The 21,767-nt window shown below is 35.9% G+C and overlaps 1 protein-coding gene across 4 annotated transcripts in view; it reads left to right on the top strand.

The window, feature by feature from the left end:
• Positions 1-21,767, top strand: part of TOR1AIP1 (torsin 1A interacting protein 1) — a 43,929-nt gene that overhangs the window by 7,545 nt on the left and 14,617 nt on the right. For 2 of the 4 annotated variants that reach the window (XM_040263876.1, XM_040263874.1), the window contains exons 3-7: positions 1,805-1,864; positions 3,221-3,265; positions 18,560-18,601; positions 19,531-19,614; positions 21,576-21,632. In XM_040263876.1, the coding sequence (XP_040119810.1) occupies positions 1,805-1,864; positions 3,221-3,265; positions 18,560-18,601; positions 19,531-19,614; positions 21,576-21,632 (288 nt within the window). The remainder of the gene's footprint in view (positions 1-1,804; positions 1,865-3,220; positions 3,266-18,559; positions 18,602-19,530; positions 19,615-21,575; positions 21,633-21,767) is intronic. The other 2 variants (XM_040263877.1, XM_040263875.1) reach the window with 1 other exon arrangement.

Raw genomic sequence — 21,767 nt, 5'->3', positions numbered from 1 at the left:
CTGCCAATGCAGGAGACACAGGTTCGATCCCTGGATCAGGAATATCCCTTGGAGAAGGAAATGGCAACCCACTCCAGTATTCCTGCTTGGGAAATCCCATGAACACAGGAGCCTGGTGCGCTCCATCTAGTCCATGGAGTTGCAGAAGAGTCAGACATGACCGAGTGACTAAACCACATTTTGTCATGAACATTTGATTCTCTGACTGCTGTAATTACAGAATTCATTCATTCTCCAGATGTTTATTGAGCACCTACTTTATACTAGTCCTGTTGCTAGATTCTAGGGGTGCAGTGGTGAGCAAAAAAGGGAAGGAGATTGCTACTAAAGAAGAATCCTTGTTATTTTATTCCCTAATACCCCTCTCTGCTACTCTCTCTCCTTCAACCCCTCTTACATAGGGCTATGTGTTTGGTAGAACATACAAGAAAAACTTAAATGAGAAGATGGGGTCTGAAATAGTAATTGATATCTATAAAGTTGAGTTTTAGGTTTTAGTTAAACCTGCAAAGGATGGGAATATAGGGGGAGAGGGGGGAAAGAGGAAAGTCATTGTAATAATAAGAGTAACAAACATGATATTTCTTTTTAAAGCTATTTATGTAAGTTCTAAATATGTGTTATGTAGAATGCTAACAACTGATACATTGCATAGAATCTTAGAGCTGGAAAGTTTAGGAGAGTCATGTACTCAGAGTTTCTATCAGTATAGTTGTCCTTCTGTTAACCTCCATTCATACACTATTGATCATCTGCAGTGATGTAGAAATCACTCCCTCACCATCAGTTCTGTTTTGGAGACAACACTAATAATTTGGTTGCTTTTGTTTTTACCATTGAACTAAAAGCTACTTTGCTGTAAATTTCTCTTGATCTTAATGCTGCCTTTCGAGCTACATAAAATCAACTTAATTACGTCTCTACATCCCTGTCTTTAAGATGTACAAAAACATGCTCAATAAGTATTTTTAGAACAAATAAATGGATGTCCCTTCAGGATTTCTCTTCTTGATACTGTGAAGAGGAAATGGGGTTAAGTCAGTTTTATGAGAACAAACATAGGCAGCCAATATAATGGAGAGGGGGTCAGTGATAGCTGGTTCAGAGCATGGTTTTTGCACTTCTCACGCAGAGCCAAACATACTGCTTTTTTTATAGATACAAATGAAGCCAAGTGTAATATAATCCAAATTTAAATATAGATTGGGGTTTATATTATTTGTGCAAGGCTCTTTGAGGTCATACACCTTGGATTTCTAGGCTAACATTAACTTATTATTTAATGGGATTGGCTTCCTCATTAACCCTGTGCCATTGAACTGTAGACAGTCTGAAATAAATTATGGCTAACATTAACATGTTTTTTTAAATTAGAGTTTGTATTTGTTGAAACACACAAGTTAAATAATTGGAGAGAGTGTATTAACTCTTAGGAAGTTAACCCTCAAATCAAAGTTTGACGTAAATAATCCACAGTGAGGGTATGCCACAATGGAATAATAGATAATTGAGTTGGTGCTACGGTACAGATTTTGGTTCTTAATTGAGACATTTAGAAGTTTTATTTGATACTCCTCTCTTTTTATACAAATATGATCTGGTGAGAAAAACTGCCAAATTTTACATCAAACCCATGTATTTTTCATGGCAGCAAACCTTTCTCTAGTTCACTATTGTATTCCCATACTTAGCATAATGGAGAGCTCAGAAAAAGACTTTGCTGCCTAAATAGGTGATTGTATAATAAATCTAATATGTTAGACATTTTATATATGTATTTTATTTTTTTCTCTTCCCATATTAGTGATGAGTGAAGACCCTCCAATCAGCCTGTGTAGACCTCCTCTAAGAAGCTCAAGATCTGGTAAGACATTGTTTTGTCTGTTGGTTCAGCTTTCTCATATTTTTAAATAGGGTACTTAACATGTATTTATTGGAGAAGGCAATGGAACCCCACTCCAGTACTCTTGCCCGGAAATCCCATGAACAGAGGAGCCCGGAAGGCTGCAGTCCATGGGGTCGCTAAGAGTCAGACATGACTGAGCGAATTCTCTTTCACTTTTCACTTTCATGCATTGGAGAGGGAAATGGCAACCCACTCCAGTGTTCTTGCCTGGAGAATCCCAGGGACGGGGGAGCCTAGCGGGCTGCTGTCTATGGGGTCGCACAGAGTCGGACATGACTGAAGCGACTTAGCAGCCACAGGAACATGTATTTATATGGTTCGAAATTCAAAATTTCTATAATTATACGATGGAAAGTCTCCCAGCTCCTTTCGTTGTTTGTCCACCCAGTTTCCTTAAGCAACCAGTGCTGTCAGTTTCTTAGGTAGTCTTCCAGATATATTTTATGGAGATATAAGGGAATTCATGTATAAATCATCTTTTCCTGTCTTTTTTAACCCACATTTTAGCCCTATAATTGCTCTTTTCTGTACCTTCTGTACCTTCTTACTGTTGATTTTTACTTAAAATATATTGAGACATCCTTCCATATAAGTGTATAAAATAATTTTTTCATTCTTTTTCAGAGGTTGTGTCCTTGTATGTTGCTATGATTCTTTTTGTTAGCAAAATGGTTTTAAATTAATGTCAGGGACTTTTTATTCTTCCCAGTACAATGCTAATAAAAAATTGAAGACTGAGCCTCTGTGGCTCAGGGCTATACATTTTTCCTGCCTTACCTGCATTTCTCCCCTTGTGGCTCAGCTGGTAAAGAATTCGCCTTCTATGCAGGAGACCTGGGTTTGATCCCTGGGATGGAAAGATCCTCTGGAGAAGGGAAAGGCTACCCACTCCAGTATCCTGCCTGGAGAATTCCATGGACTGTACAGTCATGGGGTCACAAGGAGTCGGACATGACTGAACAACGTTCACTTTAAGACCTTAGAAGAGTATTGCCCTTAAATTGATTTCATAACTATGAAAGAAAACTAGGAATGTCATGCCAAGAGATCTGCTTCATTTTTAGAGTTTCCCGGCCCATAAGGGTGCTTTATTGTGGGAACTAAAAAGGAAACATTGACCTTCACATGAGGTTTCTACTCCTCGGTTATTCTCTTTTAAAAAGAGTTAGGTTGATTTTTTTTTTTTTCCTGATAGATGACTGTCCTTTTAAGTGATAAAAATCTGTTAAGGTTTTGTTGATGAACCTGTGGTAAAGAACCATATGATACATTTCCTTTTAAGCACTAATCATTTCATTGCTATCTCTCTTGCAGATTCGGCACACAAAACAGATGGAAATACTAAAATGAGTGAATTAGGTTTGTTTATCTCTAATTCTTATAGGTTCTCTTTGAGGCTTCAAATTATCAGTAGAATGCAGGAGTACTTTCATTTGGTCACTGGCTTGAAAATATTTGTTCATTATTTCAGCTTGAGGTACCATTAGCCTTGGTTTTTATCCTCTGAAATTATGTCCTTTGTTATATTATTGTTTAAGTGCACGTAAGAAAACGTCATAACCTATGTTTTAGTTTTTATTAGCAGTTATTAAGTTAACACTATTATGAGAAAAGAGATAACTTACCAATTAAGTTTTTTCTTGCTTTAGAAAGTGAATTGGAAATTTTTCTGTAGTAAGTTGTGTCCTTTGCTATGTTTGTTGAAGTGGTTTATATTCTTTTCAGGATTTGCCTTGATATAGGACTTGAGCTACCAAGATCTGTGGCTTTAAGTGAACTTACATTGATTGTGGTTGGACTTAGTCTTAAGTTACAAATTTTCTAAATTTGGAGATGAGTCAAAGGAGAGAAGCTTCATTTTTCTTTATAAATAGTTGCAGCTTGGTTTAAATTTGTCTTCCACTTAAGCTCAATTTTTTTTTTTAGAGACTTCAAAATTTACAGTGTCTGGGTACTGAAAATGATCCTTGTAGTATGCAACTTATCATGTGTACTTTTACCTACCAGTTTCTCAAATGCTCTATGTAAAAACTTAAAAAAGAATTTTTTTTTAAGTCATAGAGTCTTAAATAAAAGCAAACTTGTAGATGAAATAATCTAGCACTTTTATGTTCTTTCTATGCTAGATTTAGAAGTTATTTCTGTAAGTACTTTATAATAAAAACCAACTTTAAAAAAAGTACTTTCAGCTTAAAGCAAATTTCTGTAAGATCAATAAAGAATGACACCCTTTTTTTTCCCCAATAGTAATGCTAGTAAATCTTGAAATGTATAAAATGGCTGTTCATGGAGCTTGAACATTTGTGATATTTCCAGACTATTCTTTATTCTCTTCTTGCTGCGCCACTCTCTTGTTCTCCAAAGCATGACTGGCATTGAATAGTAAGGTATCTATACCGGGGATCCCCAGAGTACAGCCTCTGAGTAAAATCTGACATGTGGTCTTGTTTTTATACAGCCTGTAAGCTAAGAAAAATTTTTACATTTTGTGAAATAAATATATATGTATACACACGCATATGACAAGAGACCTTATGTAGCTAGAGAAGCCTAAAATATTTACTATTTGGCCCTTGACGGAGAAAGTTTACCCATTTCTAATTACATTAATGGCAGACCTAAAGACAGCAAATCACCTAAATTATCATTTGTTCTAAGAATAAATTCAGAGAGTTAAATAACTACCTTGACGTAGATTTATGTCCACACGTAGACTGAACATTCCACACTAGGTTTTACTGACAACACAAAAAGCAGACACAGTGACTCCTGTTTTCTCTTTGAAAAAGCATGATCGTCTCACTTTTCAATCTTCATGCCTTTGTCCCCAGACACAACACAATTATGGTTTGTATTTCCTTGAATACCCTTCACGCCTCACACCAACACATTCCATAAATCTCTCGGAATAAGAAAGCCTATAGTAGAAATATCCTGGGACTTTGTATTTTTCTTTAAAACTATGACCAGACAAAAGATAGTGAACAGGAAGTGATACAGATAATGGTCGATGTCCACCTGAGGAGGTGGTTTTAAGTGATCTGTTTTTTATAACAAACAGAAAGACCTTAAACTTCTGAAGTACCTTTTCCTAATTGGTTAAAACTGTTAGAAAAGTGACATCTCCTTAATAGCACATTTAATTATTGCCATTTCTCTAAAAGCCACAGCCTTTGTAATTTTTTTAAAATAACCTTTTTTTGGTTAGGGTATTATTGCTCCAAATAGAATTCTAATGTCTGGAAAGTTTTCACATGTGTGTAGGAAAGAGTAATACTTTAGAAAAAAAAAATTTTTTTTAATGCTTTAACTTCCCCCATGTAGCAGCCAAGAAGTTTAGAATAAAGGAAGCTGAATGACAAAAGAAGGAAATGAAATTAAAAGCTATATAGTCATAGATACTGCTGATTCATCATCAGTTTGTATTTGGATATTTATTTATACATTCCTTGCCATTTGGGTAAAAAAATTGTTATAAGCATTAAAATAGTGATATATGAATATGGTAGAGAAGAGCCCTACTCTGTGGAAGAGGTCAGGAAGGTTTAATGGTGATGGCATTAGAATTTTGAAGCATACAGAACAGGCAAAATGAGAAGGAGAGTTATAAATACTAGTTTGTCTTGTAATAGAACGTCACTCTTTTATGTTTAGAGTTCAGGCAATATGAGAAACTCCTCTACATTAGAAACAACACTCACATTAACTGCGGCTCCTTGAATATCTAGTGGTAAATGATTTTCAGAATGACATTCTCAATTGGTAAACTTGGGTTTCTAGAGTGAGAGCTATGTTTTAAAATGTGTATACAACCAGGACAAAAGCCTATTACAGTGAAGAGTATTTGTCAACTATATAAAATGTGTTATTGTTTAAGGTGTCTTAATTCATAAAATCCTGCTGGATTATAAGGCACAAAATAATACTGTTTTTTGTTCTTAGTGATGTTACCATGATAGCCTTGCTTGAAAAATTATTATTTATGTTTTATATAGTGCTGATAAATATTTACTGTTAGGAACATGGAATTCTAAAGAAAGGATTTTTAGACCCTATATTAAGTCTTAAAAGTTTTCAAAAATAGATTAAATCCATGATTTATTTAATACTTCATGTTAAAAGTATTAAAAGTAAGTGCAGAACTCCCTTATAGAAGCTGATTTAAAAATACTTCTAAATCCTTCATTGTGCTGATTAAAACTAATTGACATAACTAACATAAACAGAAAAAAGGGAGATTGAATTGTAGGCAACCTGGTATAGGAAGGATTGGTTATTAGTTAATTTGCTCTAGACAATTGACATAGATTTGCAAAAGTATTGTGGAAATATATTTTATCAGGGTGAAAAAAGAGGGATTACTGTATTATTTGTTTTTTCTGATGGTTTGGTGAATGAATGTAAATTTTCAACATACTTTTATTTCCATTAATACAGATTCAAAAATCAGTTCAGCCTTACATTTTGCTACAACAAATAATTTTTAAACTATATAAAACATAATGCCCCAATATAAATGTGATTTTAACAAAGCTACTGTATTACATTTAGGTATTGTTGGAACCTCTCATTTTAGAAAGAATTCACTTTTCAGCTTTCCCCCCATTCATTCATTTACTCAAAAAATTATTGAGGGAGACTTTTTAAAAAGGTTCCACATGTAAGGAGCTTGGAAGTCACCACTTTAGCCTAATAACAAGTCAAAAACTGACAACTGAAAGATCAACAACTCTTCTTAGATCCATAAGAGAGGAAATGACACAGGTCAAATCACTGCCCCCAAGGTTGGAGAAATGGGCAAATACAGGAAGTCATAGCTTGCTGGAACCGAGACTCACAGGTGGAAGCCTCTGTGGGAGGTAGTGCTGGGTAGGAAAATCTGAACTGCAGTTAATGAATTGCTGGAGGTACTGTGTGGACAAGTCTGAAGAGTGAAAAAATTTCAACAGGACCCAGTCTAAGGCTGGCCCCTACTGTGTTGTGAAATTTACCTCCAGAGGCTCGGCCAGGCTCACATTAAAAAAAAAAAAAAAAATCCCTCCATACTTCTGCAAGTTAGAGGGATCCCAAAAGGCAGCATTTTGAAACGTGCCAGGGTATTCTGTTCTTAACAAGACAAGCCCTCAAGGAAATCTCGTTAACTGGAGCCTATCGGTCTAGTCAAGGCTATGGTTTTTCCAGTAGTCATGTATGGATGTGAGAGTTGGACTTTGAAGAAAGCTGAGCACTGAAGAATTGATGCTTTTGAACTGTGGTATTAGAGAAGACGTGCCAGGGTATTCTGTTCTTAACAAGACAAGCCCTCAAGGAAATCTCGTTAACTGGAGCCTATCGGTCTAGTCAAGGCTATGGTTTTTCCAGTGGTCATGTATGGATGTGAGAGTTGGACTATGAAGAAAGCTGAGCACTGAAGAATTGATGCTTTTGAACTGTGGTATTGGAGAAGACTCCCTTGGACTGCAAGGAGATCCAACCAGTCCATTCTAAAGGAGATCAGTCCTGGGTGTTCATTGGAAGGACTGATGCTGAAGCTGAAACTCCAATCCTTTGGCCACCTGATGTGAAGAGCTGACTCATTGGAAAAGACCCTGATGCTGGGAAAGATTGAGGGCAGGAGGAGAAGGGGACGACAGTGGATGAGATGATTGGATGGCATCACTGACTCAATGGACGTGAATTTGGGTAAACTCCAGGAGTTGGTGATGGACAGGGAGGCCTGGTGTGCTGTGGTGCATGGGGTTACAAAGAGTCGGACACGACTGAGCGAATGAACTGAACCAAACTGAACCTACTCTATCAAAGCCCAGCTGACTTTAGAGATGGGAAATAAACCCAACTCCAGACCATTCTGAGCGTTCTATTTCACCTAAACAGGAATGGGAAAAACTTTAAACTGTTGTGAAGTTCATGGTCTTGAGGCATAAACTTACTAAAAAGTGGACACCTAGAGCTGTAAGATATTTCCCTTCTCCCAGGATATTGCCCTTCCCTCAACACCTTACCACCACTTTACTATAGACCTATTTACAGCAGTATTCTTTTTACCCAGTACATCAAGAAAAAAATTACAAAACATGACAAAATGCCAAAAAGCAGTTTGAAAAGATAGAGCAATATCAACCAGATATGGCATGGATGTTAGAATTATCAGATCAGGAATTTAAAACAGCTATGATTAATGTGGTACAGACTCTAATGGATAAAGTAGACTACATGCAAGAACAGATGAACAATGTCAGCAAAGTAGAAATCCTAAGAAAGAATCAAATGCTGCAGATAAAAAAACACTAACAGAAATGAAGAATCTTGATGGGCTTGTTGGAGTGGACGTGGCTTTGACTCTCTAGCAATAGAATATCAATAGCATTCTCAAAGAAATGATAATATATATAAATGATAACATTTATTAGCTAGTCCTATGATAATCATACAGCAATATATAAATGTATCAAATCAACACATTATATACCTTACACATAACACAATGTTAAATATCAGTTATATCTCAATTTAAAAAACAGAATCCTTAAAAACCAAAAAGCAAAGAGAACAATGAGTAAATAATACAAAATATCCTAGACTGTGCAACAGCTACAAAAGGTATAACGTATGGATACTGTGAATAACAGAGAAGAAAGAAACAGAGGAAATGTTTGAAATATTAATGACTGCGTGCATGTGTGCTCAGTTGCATCCGACTCTTTGCTACCCCATGAACTATAGCCTGCCAGGCTCCTCTGTCCTTGGGATTTAGGCAAGAATACTCGAGTGGGCTGCCATTTCTTCCTCCAGGGTATCTTCCTGATCCATGGGATTGAACCTGCATCTACTGCGTCTCCTGCATTGCCAGGTGGATTCTTTACCACTTGAGGCACCTGGGAAGCCCAGTAATGACTAAGAATTTCCCAAGTTAATGTCAAACACTAAACTCAGATCCAGTAATCTCACAAACACCAAGAAAGATAAATGCCAAAAATAAAAATACACTTAGGCATATCTTTGTTAAGCCACAGAAAGTCAAAAAAAAAAAAAAAGGAAGAAACCTAAACAAAGCCTGAGGAAGACAACACATGACCTGTAAAGGAATAAAGGTCAGAATTACATCTAACATCTCAGAAAGCATGCAAGCAAGAAGAGATCCGGGTAAAAGATTTATTTAAAGTGTTCAAAGAAAAAACCCCACCAACCTGGAATGTTGTACCATGCAAACCTATCCTTTAAGGTGAAGCCTCTGTCTAAGTTAACTAAGAAAAAAAGAAAAGGAAAGAAGGAAAAAAATGGAGGGGGATAAAAGGTAGGATGCAAGTTACTAACATCAAGAATTAAAGAGGGGACACTGTATATCCTATGGAAATTAAAAGGATAACATGGGAATATTATGAACAACTTTATGCCCACCAATTTTATAACCTAGATGAGATGTAACTGATTCCTTGAAAGATATAATCTGCCAAAATTCCCTTGAAATAGGTGATCTGAATAGCTCTATATCTCTTAAATAAATTGAATCAACAATTAATAACCTTCCAAAATAGAAAGCATGAGGCCCAAGTGAGTTTCTTAGTGAATTCTATCAAACATTTAAGGAAGAAATTATGCCAATTGTCTACAGTCTCTTGGAGGATGGAAGCAGAGGAAGCAATTTTCTAACTCATTCTGTGAGACCAGCATTATGCTGATACCAAAACCAGACAAAAACATTAGAAAAAACTATAGACCACCAGCATCAGAAACACAACAGTGTGAAACATCTACCTTTGTCTCCCCTTCACTCCATAACCAGTGAAAAATCCACAGCTTAACAAAAGCATCTCTGCTAAAAGCAACAGGATGCTGGAGAAATCCACACATCTGTGCATCTACAGGTGGGTGAAATGTAACACTTGGTGGAAGGGGAACTGAGGTAATAGCAGAAAGGGGGCTGCAATTTGGGTCCATTGATGGGATCAGCAGAGCCCAGAGACAGAAAACCCAGAAACAGCAAGAAAGGCTATACACATGACTCGAGCAAAGCAACCAGCCTGGCACCCAAGGCCACAAGTAACTGGTCAATGGCAGCAGTGGGGCCTGGGACCCCAAATCAACAGCCACTGAGGTGCCCACATCCACATCACCTCACATTCACAGTGGCAGAGCCTGCAAACCTTATAACAGACAAGGAAGAGTTGCCTGTGTGACTGCAGTCCCTTTGCCCCCTCCATCATCTTCCCTCATGATGGAGCTTGTATCTCAGGGGATCCCAGATGCAAGGAATGGAAAGAGCCCACCATCCTGGTGATGACAAAGGCTCTAGCACAAGCAAGGAGCTATGACCTTGGTGGCCCAAAAAAACTGCAACAAAGGCACAGTCACACCTCTTACAGAGAAGGTGGGGCCTATAAAATGCCATTCAGATAGGTGTAACCAGTGGCAGCTTAGGTGAGAAAACAAAACCCCTGTGATAGTGCCCTCAATTGGAAAACAAAGGAGTCTAACTTCTAACCTATCATTTAATATCAGATACGCTGACAGAGGAACAGTTCATCATCAAACAACACGAAGAGCCACAGTAACAGTATACCACAAAAAGAAAATGACGGTTTTCCAGAAACAAAAAGTCATGAAATACTGTAATCTGACTGTTAGAGAATTTAAAAGTTATCATGGAGATAATCAAAGATATATAATACTCAGAGATACTCAAAGATATAATAAAACTCAGTTTAATGAGCTCACTGATAAGACTAATGGGCAGAAAGACTGCCTTACCAAGATATTAAAATTCTGAAACAAATTCTGGAGCTAAAGAACACAATAAATAAGATGAAGAATTCATTAGAATGAGAGCAGACCACATGAAGAGAGAGTTCAGTTCAGTTCAGTTGCTCAGTCATGTCCGACTCTTTGCAGCCCCATGGACTGCAGCATGCCAGGCCTCCCTGTCCATCACCAACTCCCGGAGCTTGCTCAAACTCATGTCCATTAAGTCGGTGATGCCATCCAGCCATCTCATCCTCTGTCGTCCCGTTCTCCTCCCACCTTCACTCTTTCCCAGCATCAGAGTCTTTTCAAATGAGTCAGTTCTTTGCATCAGGTGGCCAAAGTATTGGAGTTTCAGCTTCAGCATCAGTCCTTCCAGTGAATATTCAGGACTGATTTCCTTTAGGATTAACTGGTTGGATCGCCTTGCAGTCCAAGGGACTCTCAAGAGTCTTCTCCAATACCACAGTTCCAAAACATCAATTCTTCGGCGCTCAGGTTTCTTTTTAGTCCAGTTCTCACATCCATACGTGACAACTGGAAAAACCACAGCTTTGACTAGGCAAACCTTTGTCCGCAAAGTAATGTCAAAGTAATGAAGAGAGAGGTAAGGACATCTAGATAGAAATCTAGAAATAATACAAGTAGATGAGAAAAGAGAAATAAGATGTTTTAAAAATGAAGGAGTCCTAAATACTCAAAATTCAAGGACAGTATTTTAAAGGCAGCCAGAGAAAAAATGGTGACCTACAAAGGAACCCTCATTAGGCTATCGGTGAATTTCTCAGCAGAAACCCTACAGGCCAAGAAGGAGTAGAATGACATTTTCAAAATACTGAAAAATAGAAACTGTCACACAAGAATACTCTATCCACCAAAGTCACCATTCAGATACAAAGGAGAAAAAGACTCTCCCAGACAAAAACGGATGGAATTCATCAACACTAAATATGCCTTGCAAAATATATTGAAAGGGGCTCTTCAACCAGAAACAAAGTAGCCAAAAAATGTGCAAAACTTTGAGCAAGGTGATAAGTAGAGCCAGAAAATTATAACTGTCTATCAAAAAAGGTTTTTAAACTATTATCCCATAAAGATTAAAGGGAGAGAAAAGCAGAATAATAAATAGAGCTATCTCACTTTGATAACAGACTCTCAACTTAAAAAGGGATAATTTAAGACAGCAAAAACATAAAAGGAGAAGAGGAAAAGGATGGAACTTGTATAAGTGAATGAAGATAAGATGCTGTCAACAGCAAACGGACTATTCTAACTGAGATACTTCATACAAAACTTAGGATAAACATTAAGCAGAGACACAAAACATGAGAGGAACCTGTGGAAAATATCTTAGAAAATCACCAAACCTAAATCGCAGCAGAAATACAAGGAGAAACAATGAAGATATAGATCAACCAGAAAAAAAAAAAAGATAGTAGTACTGTCCTTATCTATCAGTAATCACCATGAATATAAATGGATTGTACTCACCAGTCAGAAGACACAGAGTGGCTGGATGGGTTGAAAAACAAGTACATGTTGCCTCTAGACCTCAGCTCCAAAGAGGCTAGAGCTCTAAACATAGGCTAGAAGTAAAGGCATGGAAGATAATACATGAAGCAAATAGCAGCCAAAAGAAAGCTGCTATCTCTATACTCATATCTGGAAAATTAGACTTCAAGCCAAAAAAGGTAGCAAGATGTGAAAATGAACAGTATACAGTAATGAGACAACCCATCAAGAAGACACTACAATGATTATCATGTTTGCGTCTAATATAGGTACACCAAAGTGTATTAAAGCAATTGTTAGCAGACCTAAAGGGAGAAAGCGACAGCAACACAAGAATAGGGCATTTTAACACCTCACTTTCATCAATGAGTAGATCTTTCAGATGAAAGTCAACAAGGAAACACTGACTTTAAATTAAGCATTAGACCAGATTGATTTGATAGATTTTTAAAGAACATCCCGTCCAAACGCAGCAGAATATGCTTTCTTCTCAAGTGAACACAGAGCTTTCTCAAGGATAGATAGTACTTTGTGGCATAAAACAAGTCTCAGTAAGTTTAAGAAGATTGAAATCATATGCATCTTCTCTGATCACAGTGGAATGAAACTGGAAATCAACTACAAGAAGAAAACTGGAAAAGTCACAAATAGGGAAACTGAACAACTATTGGGTAAATGATGAAACAAATGCAAAATTTAACAAGTGAGATTGCATCAAACTAAAAAACCTGTGCACAGCAAAGGAAACCATTGAGAGAATGAAAAAATAACCTACTGAATGGGAGAAAGTATTTGCAAATGATGTATCAAATATGGGGTTAATATCAAAAATATATGAAGATCTCATACAACTCAAAAATTTAAAAACCCCAGACAACCTGGTTAAAAATTGGACAGAGGAGCTGAATAAATGTTTTTTTCTAAGAGACATACAGATGGCTAACAGATTCATGAAAAAATGTTTATAACTGATTATTAAGGAAATGCAAATCAAAATCACAGTGAGCTATCACCTCACACATGTCAGAATTCTCAAAAAAGGAAAGAGAAAGCAAGTGTTGACAAGGATGTGGAAAAAAGGGGCTCTTCATACATTATTGGTGGAAATGTAAATTGATACAGTGACTGGAAGACTGTATGAAAATTCCTTAAAAAATTAAGAATAGAACTACCATATCATCCAGCTATCCCACTCCTGGGCATTTATCCAAAGAATATGAAGATATTAATCTGAAGTGATATCTGCATCGCCACTTACCTCCATGATCATCGCAGCATTACTTACAGTATCCAAGATATGGAAACAACCCAAGTGCCTATCAACAGATAAGTGGATAAAGAAGATGTGGTGTATATATACACACACACACACACACATATAAAATATATACAGTGTAGTACGACTCAGTAATAAAAAGATGGCATTTTGCCATTTGTAACAATGTGTATGGATCTTGAGGGCATGATGCTATAAGATAAGTCAGAGGAAGACATAGATATGATTTCGTTCATATGTAGAATATAAAAAGCTAATATTTAAAATAAATGAACCAAACAAAAGTAAGCATGTAGATATAGAGAACAAAGTATTGATTATCAAAATGGAAAGAACAGTGGGGAAGGGGAAGTAGGTAAAGGGGGATCAAATATTTGATTGTGAGCACATAGATGTAGATATGTAATGCTGTATGCATGAAACTTATAGATCAGTGTTACTTAAATATTTGAAACTGTTTTACAAACTACAGACTAATATTTCTCATGAACACAGACACTAAAAGTACAAGAAGAATACACTACAACCAAATAGGATTTATCCCAGGTGTTCAAAGCCTGATTTAACATTTGAAAATCAACTCATATAATCATTAATAGAATAAAGAAAAATCATACAATAATATCAATAGATGCAGAAAAAAGGCATTTGATCGAGTCCAACACCCACTCATGATAAAAAATTAGGAATAGAGGTAAACTGTCTCAACTTGATAAAAGACTATCTGCAGAAACTATAGCTAACATCATGTAAAGGTAAGAAACTAGAACCTTTTGTACTAACCTCAGGTACAAGGCAAAGATGACCTTGCTCACCACTTTTAAACATCAGGCTGGAAGTTCTAGCTAGTGCAGTAAGAGAAAAGGAAATAAAAGGTATAGAGAAGGAAGGACTAAAACTGTCTTTATTCACAGATGATATGACTGTCTATGTAGAAAATCCAAAAGAATGGACCAAAAACCTCCTGGCACTTACAAGCCGTCATGCAAGTTTGTAGGATACAAGGTTAATACACAAAAGTCAAGCAAATTTTTACATACCAGCAATGAATGAGATATTTGAAAATAAAAAAACAATATAATCATTAGCATATCCCACAATGTAATACTTAGATATAAATATAAAACTTGATGAGTAAAATAAAAGAATTACTAAGTAAATGGGGAGATGTTCCATGTTTATGGATGGGAGGACCCAATATTGTCAAGATGTCATTTCTTCCCAACAATCAGTAGATTCAATGCAACACTGAACAAAATCCCAGCAAGTTAACTCATGGATATCAACAAATTGGTCCCAAAGTTTATGTGGAGAAACAAAAGACCCCAAGTAACTAACAGAATATTGGAAGAATAAAGTAGGACAGAACTCCAAGGTAAACTAAACCTAAAGCTACAATAACAGAGACAATGTGGTATTGTCAAAAGAATAAGCAAATATATCATTGGAGTAGAGTACAGAGCCCATAGGTAGAGCCATATATAGTCAACTGATCTTTGACAAAGGAGTGAAGGCAATATAATGGAACAGAGAGTCTTTTTAACAGATGATACTGAAACAACTGGACATCTACATAAGAAAAAAGAATCTGCACATAGACCTTAACACCTATCACAAAAATTAACTCAAAATTGATCACAGACCCAAACATAAGCACAAAGCTATAAAACTTGTAGATTACATAGAAGAAAACCTAGATAATCTTGGGTTTGGTGATGCGTTCGTAGGCATAAACCAAAAGCAGAATCCATGAGGGAAATAATTGATAGGCCAAATTTTGTTAGAATTAAAAACTTCTGCTCAGCAAAAACAGTGTCAAGGGAATGAGAAGGTAAGCCATAGACTATTTGCAAATGACGTATTTGAGAAAGTACTGTTATCCAAAACATACAAAGAACTCTCAAAACTCAACAATAAGAAAACAACTTAATTTAAAAAATGGGTCAAAGAGCATAATAGATACCTCACCAAAGAAGTTAGATGGCAAATAAACATAAGTAAAGATAAATGCTCTCCATTGTATGTCATCAGGGAAATGCAATTGAAAACGGTGAGATACCACTACATACACTTAACAATACCAAATGCTGATATGAATGTGCCGCAACAGGAAGTCCTGTTTGTTGCTGGTGGGAATGCAGGGTGGTCCCCTTTGAGGTTACTTTTATAGTTTCTTAAAAAACTAAACATACTCTTAGTATGCAACCCAGCAATCACGCTCCTCGATATCCACCCAAAGGAGTTGAAAACTTAGGTCCACACACAAACCTGTACACGTGTGTGACACCTTTTTATTCATAATTGCCAAAACTTAAAAGCCACCAAGATATCTTTCCATAGATGAATGGCTAAATAAACATCCAGACAACGGGATAATATTGTGTTAAGAACTATCAAGTCATGAAGAGACATGGAAGAACCTTAAATGTATCTTACTGAGTGAAAGAAACTAATCTGAAAAGGCTGCATACTGTATGATTCTCACTATATGGCATCCTGGAAAATGCAAAACTCTTGAGACAGTAAAAAGATCAGTGATTGCCAAGGATTAGGGGTAGGAGATGGGGGAGCAACAAATAAGTCTGGCGCAGAAGATTTCTAGGACAGTGAAAATATTCTGCATAATACTATAGTGGAATTATACGTGTCATTGTACATTTCTCTAAACCCATAGAAGGTGCAGCATCAAGATAGAACTGAAAAAAGAAAAGAGCTGTAATGTAAATTAAGGTCTTTGGCTGCTTATGATGTATCTGTAGGTTTGTCAGGTGTAATGAATGTAGCGCTGTGATAGGAATGTTGGTAATGGGGAAGACTATGCATGTGTAGAGGCCGGGAGCATATGAGAAATCTCTCTCCCTCCCCCAGTTTCATGAATCATAAACTGCTTTAAAAAATTAATTTAAAAATAAATTTTTAAAATTACCAAGTGCTTACAATGTGCTATGATTTTGAACAAAGCTGATGTAGTGGTAGAATAGAATTCTCAAAATCAGAAGAGTCTATTCAAGTCCTTTTTTGTCACTTGTTAGTCTTGACACCCTTAGACAGGGCACTTGGTATCTTTGAGCCTTACCTATCATCGTGTTCTCTTATAATGTTATGGGAATCAATAACACATGAAGTTTTTTGAAAACTGGCAACATGAAGATACTAAGGACTTACTATTATTAAAATAACTAAGACATGACCATTGACTCTTAAAATATTTTTTTGTATGCTTTGTAAGTAGTTGCATAAATGAATAAAGCAAAACTGTATAAAGAAGTACTGTTAATGGTTATGAATTTAGAAAATAGAATTTCAAAAAGAGGGCAATGCCTTTTAATGTGAATGGAAATATTAACATTTTAATAGAATAGCAGTAAGACAAGTCTGACTTTCCAGTTTTCTGGTTGGGAAAAAGAAGATAAAATGAAAAGACAGTCTTTCTAAAGAAAGAATCCTGTGCTGTGCTGTGCTTATTCCTGTCCGACTCTTTGCAACCCCATGGACTATAGCCCACCAGGCTCCTCTGTCCATGATTCTCAGGCAAGAATACTGGAATGGGTTGCCATGCCCTCCTTCAGGGGATCTTGCTGACCCAGAGATTGAAACCAAGTCTCCCACACTACAGGTGGATTCTTTATCTCTGAGCCACCAGGAAAGCCCAAGAATACTGGAGTGGATAGCCTAACACTTCTCCAGGAGACCTTCTTGACCCAGGAGTCAAATCTGAGTCTCCTGCATTGCAGGCAGATTCTTTACCAGCTGAGCAACCAGGGAAACCCAAAGAAAGAATTGCATAGTAGTATTAGCAGTTTTCTCAGAGTTAATTTTTTTAATAGCAAAAATGTTGTCAAATGCTGATTTGCACTTGCCACTATTAAGTAAAAGTAGCTTGGCTAGTATTGATGTTATACCAATCTAATTAAACTGATTTTTAAAAATTATTTCCACATTCATAGAATGATGGGTTGCTAGTTGCCTTCTACAATACAATTCTTTTTTCTTTTGAAAAGCAAATAGGAGTTACAATCAACAGAGGAAGATCTGAAAGGAAACAAATTTTCATTCTGGTTCATTCTATTCTCATATGATCATTCAGCAACATTTTAGCCCGATTGTGCAATTCTTACATTTGGGTATATCTTCCTTTATTTAAAAAAAAAAAATCAGGAAATTCCCTGTGGTTCAGTGGTTGGGACTCTGCTCTTTCACTGCCAAGGCCCCAGCTTCAGTCCGTGATTGGGGAACTAAGATACCACAAGCCAAGTGACAAAGCCAAACCTCCCCTCCGAAAAATCAGAATAGCCCATGTGAAAATACAGCATTTCTTTGACACATTTTACTCATTTATCTTTGTCCAAATTCTCTGACTCTGAGAACAGTGGTGTATGTGGACCTGCTGGAACTAGGAGCGTTTCTTTACCTTTCTTACAATCTCTTCAGACACACCAGTGCATTAAAACACTGCTTTTTCAGCTCTGCTTGTGTGGTTGGCTTTTTCAAAGGAGTATCGGAAATCTAGCAGATATGAGAAAGAGAATTCAGTAAACCTATTTACCAACTTGCTACTGCTGCTAAGTCACTTCAGTCGTGTCCGACTCTTGTGCGACCCCATAGATGGCAGCCCACCAGGCTCCCCCATCCCTGGGATTCTCCAGACAAGAACACTGGAGTAGGTTGCTATTTCTTTCTCCAATGCATGAAAGTGACAAGTGAAAGTGAAGTTGCTCAGTCTTGTCCAACCGTCAGCGACCCCATGGACTGCAGCCTTCCAGGCTCCTCCGTCCATGGGATTTTCCAGGCAAGAGTACTGGAGTGGGGTGCCATTGCCCTCTCCGATTTACCAACCTAGGGTACTCTATTTATCAACATAGAGCTTCACATTTTCTACAAACACAAGTTACATTTTATAATACAAATAGACCTCTCAGTGAAGAAACAAAAGTTTCTGATTCTAGTTTGCAGCACACTTATTCCTGAAATAGTGTAAAGGGAAATAATCCTTTCTTTTTTAGGATTTAATGGGAAAAAAAGTTTAATTGTTGTGATGTAATATTCACTTTCCTAAATTAAATGTTATTGATTCCTGAACTTTGGCTTATGATGTTATATACAACATGTATGCTTTTCTTTTCTAGAAGCTGCCAGTGTCCATCAGAAGGTCAATTACTTGGAAGAAGGTATTTTTGCTTAAAATACCATGCAGTATTTTCTAAATCTTTTTGTTGTTGTTGTTAAGATTAGAAGCACTTTTGATAAGTATTTAAGAGAGAGGACAGAAAAGAAGGCCTTTTTCTTCAGGAAAAAAAATATTCATGCTTAAAATCTGAACTGTTAAATGGACAGGTAAAATAGGATAGAATGCGTGATGATGGCTTTTATGTATATTTTAAGCATCTTTTGTCTGTTGAAATTAATTTAAGCTAAGCTAATATTTTCCATTTCTGTCATGTGTTAGCCTTTGATTATGGTATTAAAATAACTAGTTTTCCAAATCTTATCTTTGAATAGTACAGTAAAATTTAGTGTGTTTTTTAAATTAATTTATTTTTTAATTGAAGTATAATTGCTTTACAGAATTTTGTTGTTTTCTGTCAAACCTCAACATGAATCAGCCATAGGTTAGTCTGTTTTTAAGTTCACCATAATCTGAGAGTAGTCCCTTGCATACTGAAATGTTTGTGGATGGGTATATGTATACACACACCCTGTTCACAAAGATACACACGTATATGCAAACACATTAGTGCATATACTAATCTTGTATGAATTTGTACACTAATTGTACTTTTCCTCACCATAAGGTAAAACTTTCCTTCTGTTTAATGTTCGTTTGTTTACTTTTTTACTCTAAAGCCTTAGAATACAATCTTACTGAGTATTCGTTTGGGATATAATTATGTACTCAGAGAACATGAAATGAATGAGCTCAATTTTAGCTTATTTAGAACTTTGTGACTCAGGATAGTAAGCGTAATAAATAGCAATTTGATATCTGATTATTTAAAAGGCTTCATTTTAATGTCAGATTGTTTTTATTCTTATTTTTCAATCCAGATCTTTAAAGATGTAGAATAAAGACTATAATAATGTTTTTATTTTGTTTTAGGGGAAACTGAAGAAAATGATCAAGACAGCTCTGACAGTGATGTTACTGTTAAGGTCAGATCCGGGGATTCTGTTGAGTCTGAAGGTAACGTTGCTTTATGTTTTATGACTCTTTTCTTAGGAGCTGTAGCTCTAGGTAGAGTATAAAGTATTCTGTTTTTAAAAAATATTTTAAAGTATTAAAACTACTTTTTAAAAAGTGTACTTTTAAACATTTATTAAAATTACTGATTCCACATACGTATCTGATTAGTAACATAATATCTAACAAGCAAATCACTTCTACCTTGCCTTGTTATTTGTGGAACATATCTTTTTGCACCAAAAAAAGTTATTTGTGGTTTTTAAAAAACTTTGATAGAGAAACTGATCACACTGGCATAGACTCACTGTACTGTCAGGAGTGTTAGCTAGCTTTTAGGAAGTTTTAGTGAACTTAGATTACGACTTTTATCTCTGAATTGTTCAAATTCACACCAAGTTAGCAGTAACAGTTTCTGATTATTCATAAAAATTGATGTTTAAGTTTATTCAAGGAAAAAATCAGCTGAAGGAAAAAGAAGTACCAGCTTGAGGTTTAATGAGAGTGCCGATCAAATTTGTAAACAGTGTAATTTATGAATAGTTTTATTTATATGTTAGTCCCGTTAACAATAAAATCTCTACTCTTCCCCACCTTTTGAGAATTTCTATAGTTTATTTATGTTTTACTTAATCATTCTATTTTTAAAATGAGCTCAGAAGTCAGTTTATGGGCATTTGATATTCTTTATATTTCCCATCCTTTGTCATTTTTCCTCGTCCTTTCTTGACACATAAATCCCAATGGAGATGTGCAAAACTCTAATATAGTGGTTAAGATCATGACTCTTGAGTTTCACTGCGTTTCACTCTTCCAGTATTATTGATAGGTTTTGTGCCCTCAGGCAGTTGCTTAACTTTTCTGTTCCTCAGTTTCCTCACTGGTTTGTTGTGAGGTTAAATTACTCAGAGAGTGCCTGGCAAATAGTAAACACTCAAATTACGTGCTGTTGTTAGTTGTTGTTAGTTTTCCTATGCGCATACACCTGTGCTCTAAAACTGAGAGACTGATTAAGCAATTCACATAGCCGCCAGCTCAGTACCATTGCCACCAGGGCTAGTTTTTGAAACCACATAAACCACAGGCTCCATAATCCGTTTTGAATTCTAATAAATTCTTATTGAACCACATATACCCCATGCAGAAGAAAACTCTAGCTAAAGAACAAAGAAGTGAAGCACATTAGGAAGAATACTGATCTTTCTAGATTCCCTTCTAGATTCTAGACTCTCTTCACCATAGAGGTGGGAGAAAATCCACTGGAGTGCAGAAGGAAAATATTAGAATTTAGTGTATGACAGCTTTTATTTCATCCATTTAAAAATGTCTATTTGTTTGTTTTATAATATGTATATTAGTTACTATTATTTTAGTAATGCTTATATATAAATTTAAAATATATTTTGGAGATTGATGCTCAAAAGTTTTTGAGTTATAGGAGTACACTACTAGCAAAACTGCTTAGCCTGGGGATGTGTCAAATACTTTTGCTCCCAAGATAGCAATCTGATTGCTTTTAAACATAATTTGTTATAAATTCTACTTGTAAATGAAAAAAAAATTGAAGATTTTTAAGAAGGGAAGACTAAAATACATAACATATTGATCACTTACAAGAAAAATTTAAAGCAAAATGGATGGTAATGATTCCAGGAAGACCCATTATTGTAAACTTTTAAGATTTTCCCCCATTCACAGGTATTATTATTTCTTTTATCTCCTGCCATGTTCTGTATCTTACTTTTATCTTTAAAAAGAAAGACAGATAATTAATTTTTCAGATATAACATGACCCTTTAGAAACTATTTTTTAAAATAAATTATACATTCACATTCAAGTGTTGAATTCCCTGAGGTTTATCTGAATATTTTTGCTCTTCTGATTATTCATTATTTTCTGGTAAATGTACAGTTAGAAAGTTAAATGTGCTTTATAGTATACTATTTTTCTTTTTTGTTTTTAGACCAAACCACCAGATCGTCAAGTCAATATAAAGAATCACTTTGGCAGTCATCACAAAGTAGGTAAAACTGTAATTTACACTGTTAAAAGTCTAGATGTGATTGTGGTCAAATGCTATTCTTATTTTTGAAGATTGTCTTTTGCAGTTTAGTGTAAAATGTTGAAAGAGAGTATAGTGAATGCTAAACAACAA

This window comes from Oryx dammah, unplaced genomic scaffold, assembly GCF_014754425.2.
Source record: "Oryx dammah isolate SB20612 unplaced genomic scaffold, SCBI_Odam_1.1 HiC_scaffold_21, whole genome shotgun sequence".
Taxonomy (NCBI): Eukaryota; Metazoa; Chordata; class Mammalia; order Artiodactyla; family Bovidae; genus Oryx; species Oryx dammah.
This window is presented reverse-complemented; position numbering and strand designations above follow the sequence as displayed.